A 9692-nucleotide genomic window follows, 5' to 3' on the forward strand; every position below is an offset into this window, starting at 1 on the left:
AGCCACGGGAGCCCTGGTACTCACTGGCTGGGCCAGCCAAGGAGCGGGGGCCAACACCAGGGCTGCGGCTGCGTGGGCGCTACCAGGAGATCCAGGTGCTGCCCATCGTTCGCTACAAGGAATTTGCTGAGTACATCACCTTCCATTACCGAGAGCTGTGCGCCCGCCTGGAGCCCGCCATTCCTGTGCGCCATAAGGAAGAGCTAGCCAGTGCCCTTGTGCACGTCCTGCAAAGCACCGGCAAGGCCAAGGTGGGGCTCCAACTCACAGGGAAGCCCAGCTCCACTCCACTCCACAGGCCCCAGAAGCCCTAGCATATCAGGCTTGGGGACACCCTGGTGGGGGAGGGAGGGGGACTGGGGGGGGTCCCATGTGGCCATGTGCCTGCCTGTGATGAGGGGGTCAGTGCAGGGAAGGGGCGACACCCCCACGTGTGCTGGGGCAGAGATGGGCACCTTAGGTTCAGGGGTTGCCTGGGGGGCAGGGGTTGCCTGGGGGGCAGGGGGCCCTGGCATGGCACCCACAAAGGCTGCCATACCAGGTCAGACCCTGCATGTCTGGTCCATAGTACAGGACTGCAGCACAGACCACTCACCTCTGCCATGGAAGACTCGGGGGCACAGTTTGGGGTCAGGGGCCCCATTGCCCAGTCGTGACCCTCCCATTGGTGACAGGAGTTCCTGATCGACCTGGGTGTGGCAGAGCTGGACCGCTTCGATGACCGGGAGGCACTGATCTTCCGTGAGAACACGCTGGCCACCAAGGCCATTGACGAGTACATGAAGCTGGTGGGGGCACGGTACCTGCTGGACATGCTGGGTACGGACTGGGGGGGACCTGGGGAGGGGAGGGGCCTGTTGGACCCTTCAGGCTGCAAGCCTATGCTAACCATGCACCACCCACGGTGATGGGGGCATCTGACCCCTGTCCTGAGCCATCCCCTCTCCTTCAGCTCACAGGCACAGCTGGTGTGGTAGGGTCCTGGCAACAGGGATCAGGGGTAAACTGCTGCACCTCCATGCCTCTGCACATACCTACATACATAGACACTTATACACTCCTGCATATGCCTACATGCATATACACATGCATGCACACCTGCTTACCTGCATCTGCACATACCTATATGCACCCACACTTACACACTACTAAACATGCAGGCATACATACGCTTCTGGGCACACCTACATGTATATGTGCTGCACCTGTGTTCTGCTCCCTCCACCCCACTGGCCCCATGTCATGTTGTCTGTGCATGTTGCAGGTGAGGCTGTGGCCCAGCTGTACCAGTCAGAGGACTGCTGCGAGGTGGACCCCAGCAAATGTGCGCCCCAGGACCTGTCTGACAACCAGAACAACCTGCGCCAGGCCTGCGAGGAGGTCTTCCAAAGGATCACCGCCTCCTGCGAGTATGGGTTGGGTGCAGAGCAGGGCACATGGGGCTGGGCTGGCATGGCCATCACTTGGTTATTGGCATGAGAAGCTGCTCTGCCCAGCCATTGGGTCTGCCAGGCATTCCAGCCCTTAGCCTCCTGGCACCTCCAGCTATGCCAGGCTCTGCTCCCACCCTGGAAAATTGGAGGTTACCCTGGCTGCAGGTTGGGTGCTGTTGGGTGCCAGACAGTGCCGCATGGCGTGGGCAGCCCCTGCTCCAACCTCACTGCAGTGGGGGCTCCCTCAGTCCAACATCAGGAAGGACTGGGGTTCCACTGAGCCTCCCCAGTGCCCCTCAAACCCAGACTCCTGGCAGAGGAGCCTGGGGGAGACACAGGGCAGCATCCCACCCTAGCTCTGGCTCTTTTTCTGGCCCATGGCCCCATATGTGGGGCTGGTATTTGGCTCAGCTCCTACCTGCTCACCATTGCCTCCCTTCCCCCAGCGCCTTCCCAGCAGAACTCAACGAGATCTTTGCAGCCTGGCAGGAGGAGTGCCAGGAGCGAGCCAAGGATGGCATTGGGCAGCGGCTTATCTCAGCTTCGCTCTTCCTGCGCTTCCTGTGCCCTGCCATCATGTCGCCCAGCCTCTTTGGCCTTATCCAGGAGTACCCAAGTGACACCACTGCCCGCACCCTCACCTTGGTGGCCAAGGTCATCCAGAACCTGGCCAACTTCACCACGTAGGTACCATGCACCTTGGGGTAGGAGGAAGGGGCTAATAATGCACCTTGCATTCAGGGGATTGGGAAGCAGATCCCTCCCAGACCACACACCCTCTGTGGGGAAAGTTCCACTTCGTCCCACGTGCCTGGCTGTGCTCAGTACGCTGTGCTGTCTGTGGGGCAGCCCTGTACTCACCATACAGGGGTAGGAGGGGGGACTTGGATCATCTCAGGTCTTGCTCACAGACTGGCAGACCCAGGCACCTGTTCTTGCACCAAGGAGACCCTGCCTGCTCCCCCCTGCACCCCCGCATGCTTCCAGGGCCAGGGGCAAGGCTGATCTTGCCTCTCATGGCACATGGAAAGCCTGACTGGGGCCTTCCAGCTGTGGCCTGGTGCTAGGAGATGGAGCTGCAGGGCCAGGAGTGGCATAAACACCCCAATGACCCTGAGAGGCCATGGGGTTGGGATGCCAAACCCATGATTCTGACCCCCTCTTACCCCTGTTTCACACCCATATTGTGATGCCAGGATCCTAAGCCCTCCCAGGTCTCCAGACCATACCACCAACCTTTAGGCTTGTCTCATCCTGCAGCTCCTGGCAGGGCAGGGCCTTGTAAGGTCCCCCTGGGTGCCAGGCTGAAGCCCAGAGCACTGCCCCCCCTTCCTCTGCCCACAGCATCCTTGCCACTCTTCTGAGTCCTGCTCAACGCCAGGCAGGCACAGCCCATCCAGTGAGCTCTTACCCTGCTCTTAATGCCTGATTTTCCCTGCGTCTTGCCCAGACTCCAAGCCTGGCAGCTGGGAAGAGGGGTTGGCTATGGCAGTACCATGTGACCTGAGGAGCTCAGGCCAGGGCACCTAGCCCCATGCCTCTCTGGAAGCAGCACAGCATCGAGGCCATAGGTGCCATATCCCAAAATATCCTAGGACAGTAGCCGTGCCAGGATCCCCCTTTCCTAGAGAGGGGCTTTTGGGGCATGTCACATATGGCCTGGGCAACCTCGGAGACCCAGCCCCTGAGTGCTGGAGTGGCTGCGTGTGATGCCAATATCACAGTGCCACATGCATGACATAAATGGCCACATTGTTGGTGTGACCTCAGCATGGCTGTGCTGTGTGCATGACACTAGCATGGCCACAAGTACAATGTCAGCATGACTGGGTGCATGATGGCAACCGGTGGCTCCCACAGGTTTGGGGAGAAGGAGGCCTACATGGGCTTCATGAATGAGTTCCTGGAGCAGAGCTGGAGCAGCATGACATCCTTCCTGCAGAGCGTGGCCAACCCCGACAGCAGCGCCCACCTGGACACATATGATGGCTACGTGGACCTGGCACTGGAGCTTGCCACCCTCCACCTGCTGCTCTGCGACATATTCTCCAGCCTGGACCAGGTACTGCAGCTCTCCCTCCCCCTCCTCTCCCTGCCCCTGCCCTTGAGGAGTGCTTGGGAGAGCAGCGCCTGCCCCCTGGTGGTCAGACACAGGAGCACACAGCATCTCACTGCCGGCAGCCACTGCTGCAGTACCAAAGCCAAGATGCGCTGGAACCCCTCAGGAGGCCCCCACCCAGTCAGTCCAGGGATGCACATGCTGGTCTGAGCTGGAAGCTGCCCTCCTGGTTCTGCCAGTCCAAACAGTGCCCTGGGAGATGCTTCTCAGGAAGGCTGCCAGCACCCAGGTGGGGGTTCGAAATTGCTGCCCACAGCTGTTTGTAAACTTCTTTTCCCTTGGTCCCCACAGCGGACACAAAAGCAGCTGGAGCCACTGCCCACCATCCTTGATGCCATCCAGAAGGGCACACCTGTGCCTGTCTCCATCCACCTTAATCCCAGCAGGTAAAGTACCTCCTGGGCTGGGTTGCAGAGCCCCTGACATGGGGGTGGGAACTGGGATTGCTAGGGCAGGAGTTGTCAGAAAGGCAAGGCTGGGGCAGAGGGGTGAGGGACTCTCTCCTGGATCCTGCAGAGACTTGCCAAAAGGTGTTGCAACACTCCTGGGAGGGCCCTCATGCGTTCCCCACCACCCATCCTGCATGACTGCTCTCCCACATCTGGCTGAGCAGGGCAGGGGGGCTGGGCCGGGTGCCTGGGGATGGGGAGTCAAGTGCTTCCCTGGCATTATGGCTCCAGTGCACCGTAGTTAAAGGCAGTCTAGATGTGAGGTCTGGGGGCCTGGCTGGCCTCTTGGTCCCACTTCCTTTGGGGTCAGGGTCTGGGAGATTGCTTGCTCTGCTTGGCTTTGGCTGTGATGGCTCTGGGTCCTTTGGGCCAGGGGTGGTTCCAGTCTGACTTGGGTCTAGGGGCTGGTTCTGCTCTTGGTTCTGGTCCTGTTGGGCTCCTACCCTGGCCCAATCCCCTCCTTTTCTCCCTGTGCTACAGACCAGCAGCTGAAAAGCCGGGGTTTGTGCCACCACGGGAGCTGAGCAAGCACAGCCCCCTGATCAAGAGCCCGTCACTGAGTAGCATCCAGAAGGGGAGGGGCCAGGAGGAAGAGGCAACAGTGCTCTTGCGGCCACCCCGTGACCGCCGCCACGTGCAGCGCACCCAGAGTGTGCCAGCCCAGTCCAAGGCAACACGGCGCCCACACAAGCAGAGCAGTCTGGAGCATGTAGCTGAGTCCGTGAAGGAGGAGAGCCGCAAGGGCAGCCCATGCCACGGCCCCCAGGACAACCGGAGCCACTCAGTAAGCATGTTGGGGGCACGTGGGCAGGGATCAGGGCTGCAGCCCCCTCCCCTCTGCCTGAGACTGCCTCCCTCTGCGTGTGGGGGGCTCCTGCACCCCCCTGGGGCCCTACATGCTTTGCCCCCCATGCTAACCCCTGCCCTGTGTTACAGGGCCGATCGAAGTTGCGCCAGTCGGCCTCCCTGCCCCGCAAGTCCACAGTGCCCTGGCAACGCTACTCTGGGGAGGCGGCCAAGGCGCAGACTGAGTTGTACACCATGCGGCCACTGGAGAAGGTAACAGGGCTTTCAGCCAAGGACCCTTTCCCCCTGCCTGCTGGGGCACCAGGGCCCCCTTGTTGCCTCCCCTTCTTCTCCCCTCCAGAGCACTCATCATGGACCTAGTGTGTGCAGGCGTGCCAGGTGTCACCTGGCTGGGCAGGAGACCCTTGCTTGGTCTTCACCCCCAGCTCGCCTCCTTCAGTGGTTCAGACATGGGATCCAGGAGCCCTGGGCACCCTCCCCGGCCACTAGACCCCATTCATGTCCAAGAGCTGGAGAAATAACATAGGAGTCCTGGCTCCCAGCCTCTGTTCCTTGAGCTGCCCAACATCATTCTTCTCCCAGGGCTGAGATGGAACCCAGCCGAGATGCCAAATCTCAACTATGGCTCTAGACTCTGGACTGCAGAGCCAAAGATCCAGGGAGGTACTCCTCCCTCTCTATTCAGCATTGGTAAGGCCTCAACTGGAGTAGTGTGCCCAGTTTTGGGCACTGCACTTCAAGAAGGACATGAATAAACTCGAGAAGGTACAAAGAAGGGACACCCGTTTGATTAAGGGCATGGAGTGTAGGCCCTATGAGGAGAGACTCTGGGAACTGGGCCTGTTCAGCCTGGGGAAGAGAAGGCTGAGTTGAGAGGTGATTTGATAACTGCCTACAAGTACCTCGTGGGAGCATCAAGAACTAGGAGAGCAATTATTCAGGAAGGCACCTCAAGGGAGCACAAGGACCAATAGGCATAAACTATTAGAGGGTATAAATTATACCCTCTAATAGTTTATGCTCTAACCCAATTTCAGGTTGGATATAAGGAAAAAAACTTCTCTGTAAGCGTCACCAGAATCTGGAACACACTCCCAGTGGAGGTGATGCAGTCACCCTCCTTGGAGGTGTTCAAGACAAGGGTGGATAGGCAACTTGCTGAGCTCATCCGAGCCCAATAATTCCTGCCCATGGCAGGGCACCAGACTTGATGATTGTACAGGTCCCTTCCAGTTCTATGATTCTATGAAAGTCTGAAATAGAACCCAGGCATCCTGGCTCCCAGCATGCCCCCCACCCAACTGCCCCACGCACATGCGCTGTAACCACTAGATGCCACTCCCCTGCCCTAAAGCTTGCATGACTTTCGATGGGAGCTGTGGGGGGGTGACCCCATTGGGTTGACATGTCCCTGCCCCCCCAGCATGGGAAGCAGATTGAGGAGCTGCAGAAGGAGCTCGCAGAGGCCCGGGAGACACTGGGGCGGTTCGAGAGCCAGATGGCCGTGCTGGCCGCCCAGAATGAGGTGCTGAGGGAGGAGCAGGCCGAACTGAGGATGCAGGAGGAGCAGCTCCGCAACCAGCTGGAAGAGGCAGCCGCCCACCTGGCCAGTCTCAGCGCCAGGTAGGGGCCCGTGGGGCAGCACTGGCCCATCAGAGGAGGTGCAGTGGGGCTGTGTAGGGTATAAGGGGCTGTGGGAGCCTCCATGACTGGAGGGCTATGCTGAGTAGCTGGTTGGCATGGGGATGGCAGAGACCCTAGCTCCTGCCCAGCCCAGTACCCTGGGCTCTTCAGGGGAGGGTGGTGGAGGGGTGGAGTTGAGCTTGCCCTGGTGCCCATCCTGAAACCACTTCCCACAATTGCAGCCAGTGGCTATCTCCATTTGGGGCAGGAACTGCCCTTATGCCCTTTGATACCATTTGTCTGTGCTGTGGGCATTCCAATGGCCTATGGACCCTCCTGACCCCCTCTCCAGTCTCCCTGAGTATCCTGTGGCTGGGAACTCTGCACCCAGAACCTCACAGCTGTGTTCATCTGGGTTTCTGTTGCATCAGCTCTGTGGGGATGAGGCATCTGCTCCATGGCTGAAGGTAGAGGGGGAGGGACAATGCCTGGGGTCTGTAATGGCTCTGCAGCTGGCACCCCTGAGGCTGGGTGCCCTTGCTAGCTCATCACCTCTCTTCACCCCCAGAATGGGGTCAGGTAGCTACAGGACACACACCACACACAAACACACACTCTCATGGGCAACTGTTCCCTGGCATCCTGCTCTCCGTTCCCTGGTAGAGTTGGCTGAGGCAGAGGGCAGGGGCCAAGCCCCAGGACTAGATGCAGGCAGCCCCCAGGAGCAGGAAATAGCTCCCACATGATGTGGTCTCTCCCACAGGGTGACATCAGCAGAAGGCTCCCGCAAGAAGGACCTGGAGAAGCTGAAGGCGAGTGAGGAGAAGACAAAGGGCCTGGTAAGGGTCAGGGAGACCACGCAAGGCTGCCTTCTCATGGATGAAGGGGAGGAGGTGCTGGGAGCTGCCCTGCTCAGGGTATTGTGGGATGCATGGTTCTGGCTCAGGTGTGGGCAGCCTGGGAGCAGGGAACCCAAGCACCCAGCATATGTCAGCACTGCCTGCCTCAGGGGTGGAGCCCCATGCTGCCCTTGGGGCTCTGCCCAGAGCAGGGATGGAGTGCGGTGGGTTCTGCCCTCCTTCCCCTCTTACAGCAAGAAGGATAAGTCTGTTCTCTTTACACAGAGGATCCTGCTCTGGGGAGTGGACCCTGGCATGGGGGAGGTGTGGGGGGGGAAGGGCTTCAAGCCTAGGGGCAGAACCCAGGAGTCCTGGCTCCCAGTCCTCTGGTCTAAGCACTAGACCTCACTTCTTTCCCAAAACTGGGGAATGAGCCTGGGTGTCCTAGCATCACAACTCCTACTCTAACCATTAGACAACACTACCCTACCAGATCCAGGAGAGAACCCAGGAGTCCTGACAGGGGGACAGGAGAGGGCACAAAAGTAGGGCAGAGCCCTGGCAGCTGGAGGAGTCAATTCCTCCACGCTATGTGGTGCCTGCTGGGGGCCTTGCCTGGGACAGGGCAAGGTGGGCAGTGGGCACAGGGTGGGGCTGACGCATCCACTCCCTCCGCAGGAGAGGCGCCTGTCAGCAATGGAACGAAAGCAAGCTGAGCTGTGCAGTGCCCTCCTGGGGCATGCACTCAAGCAGCCCCATGTCCTGCTTCAGCCGGGGCCCTGTGGTGAGACCCAGAATGGTGATGAGGCTCATGTGACCAGCGTCTAGAGGCCTGGGCCCAAAGCCACCCATGGGCTAGGCCTACCAGCACTACGACCTGCCCTAAGGCCCTACATGGCCTCCACCCCTGGCCTGATGCCAGCTTCAGCCTAGATCTGCCTGGCTGCTCTGGGGATAGGAACACCGTGAGCTGCGAGCTGCTGGCTGATCCCCTGTGCTTGCTCCTGGCTCCCCCAGGCTGGACCCATTTATCTGAGCCACAAAGGTCATGGCCCCCAACCTCTGCCTGCTGGTTCCCCCTTCTCATCGTTCCTACCCCCCAATGCCCTGATCCTATGATGCCAGTGCCACCAGCAGCGTGACATGGCACAGCTGTGCCCCTCCCCCCCAAGCCTGCAGCAGCCCCTCAGGCCACTGGACCCGGCCTCATCACCCAGTACTGAGCAGCTGAACTGCCCAGCCTGGCCTGGCTTGGTCTGGGCCTGTGCATGTGTTCCTGGGAGACTCTGGGGTTCTGGAATCGCATCCCCTGTTCCAGGTGGGGCTGCCTCAGCGCACAGCCCCAGTGGCACCACGTCCAAGCCTGGAGGGTACCCTGTGACCCGGCAGTAAATGTTGCTGGTGGCTTTGTACTGAATGTGTAAGTCGGTTCCTGGCACACCCATCATGAGCCTGGGGTTGGGGTGAGGCACAGCCTGTGGGCAGAGAAGGAAGGAGGGTGGGCATCAAGTCTTGGAGCACCTGCCAACCACTCCTGTGAGGCCCACAGAGACCCCCATGTCCCCACACTTGGTGGGAAACTCCAGGACCCAGCAGCAGAGTGGGGAATGGGACCCATGCCTTCAAACCCTAGAGCAAGGCCCTCAACAGCCATCAGCATCCTGGCCTGCCCTGGCACCCAGCTGAGCTGCGCAGACTCTCTGAGGGCTCAACATGAGGGCTGCAAGGGAGATAGGTCCTGTGGGAGCCACAAGCTTGGAGTGGGAGGTTGGGCTGGTACAGGGTGCAGGAGCCTTGTAGTGATGGAGTGGTAGGGGATGGAGTCCAGTGAGTCCCTGTATGGCTGAGCCTGCCACCAGCTCCTGTTCATTTTAGTGAGCAGTACAGCAAAGCCTGACCTCAGGGCACAGCCCAGCCCAGCCCAGGCCCACCCCAGAGTGGGCTGCCCAGGAGAGCAGCCCCACTGCCAGCTGCAACCCAAGACAGCTGGAATTGGGGGCGGGGAGCACCTGGAGCAGCCGCAGCAGCAGGACAGCATTCCTCAGGTCAGGTGTGCCTTCAGACCCGCAGCCCATCTGAGGACTGTCACTCCGGTGTGGTGCCCTCCCCCAATTTTAGTCCAGTCCCCGGCTCCTGCTTCCCATGCCCCAGTCATTTGAAATAAAACTGCTCGGTAACCTGCCAACTACAGTGGGAGCCACAGTCCTAGGACCCTGCCCCTGGAATACTGAGGGCGGGAATGGGACTGCAATGCCAGAGTCCCCTGCTGACCTCCACCCAAGGGGCAGTTCCAGTGCCGCAGCTCTGGCCCAGTGACCCAGCGAGGAGTATCTCAGAATGCCTTGCAAGATAAGGTACCCCCATCAGGACCCAGAGACAAGCATGCAGGCACTCAGCTTCGGTGGCTGTGGTTCAGGCAGTA

The 9692-nt window shown here is 60.0% G+C and overlaps 1 protein-coding gene across 1 annotated transcript in view; it reads left to right on the forward strand.

Moving 5' to 3' along the window:
- RASAL3 (RAS protein activator like 3) overlaps positions 1-8721 on the forward strand; it is a 22048-nt gene extending 13327 nt beyond the window's left edge. Inside the window, exons 10-20 of the mRNA XM_025216189.1 lie at positions 3-251; positions 675-819; positions 1265-1409; positions 1880-2116; positions 3294-3495; positions 3844-3938; positions 4482-4785; positions 4938-5060; positions 6232-6431; positions 7195-7270; positions 7949-8721. Of these exons, the coding sequence (XP_025071974.1) occupies positions 3-251; positions 675-819; positions 1265-1409; positions 1880-2116; positions 3294-3495; positions 3844-3938; positions 4482-4785; positions 4938-5060; positions 6232-6431; positions 7195-7270; positions 7949-8098 (1926 nt within the window). The 3' untranslated portion in view covers positions 8099-8721. The remainder of the gene's footprint in view (positions 1-2; positions 252-674; positions 820-1264; positions 1410-1879; positions 2117-3293; positions 3496-3843; positions 3939-4481; positions 4786-4937; positions 5061-6231; positions 6432-7194; positions 7271-7948) is intronic.
- The last annotated feature ends 971 nt before the right edge of the window (positions 8722-9692 follow it).

The sequence above is a fragment of the Alligator sinensis genome, unplaced genomic scaffold, assembly GCF_000455745.1.
Source record: "Alligator sinensis unplaced genomic scaffold, ASM45574v1 scaffold1509_1, whole genome shotgun sequence".
NCBI classification, from domain to species: domain Eukaryota; kingdom Metazoa; phylum Chordata; order Crocodylia; family Alligatoridae; genus Alligator; species Alligator sinensis.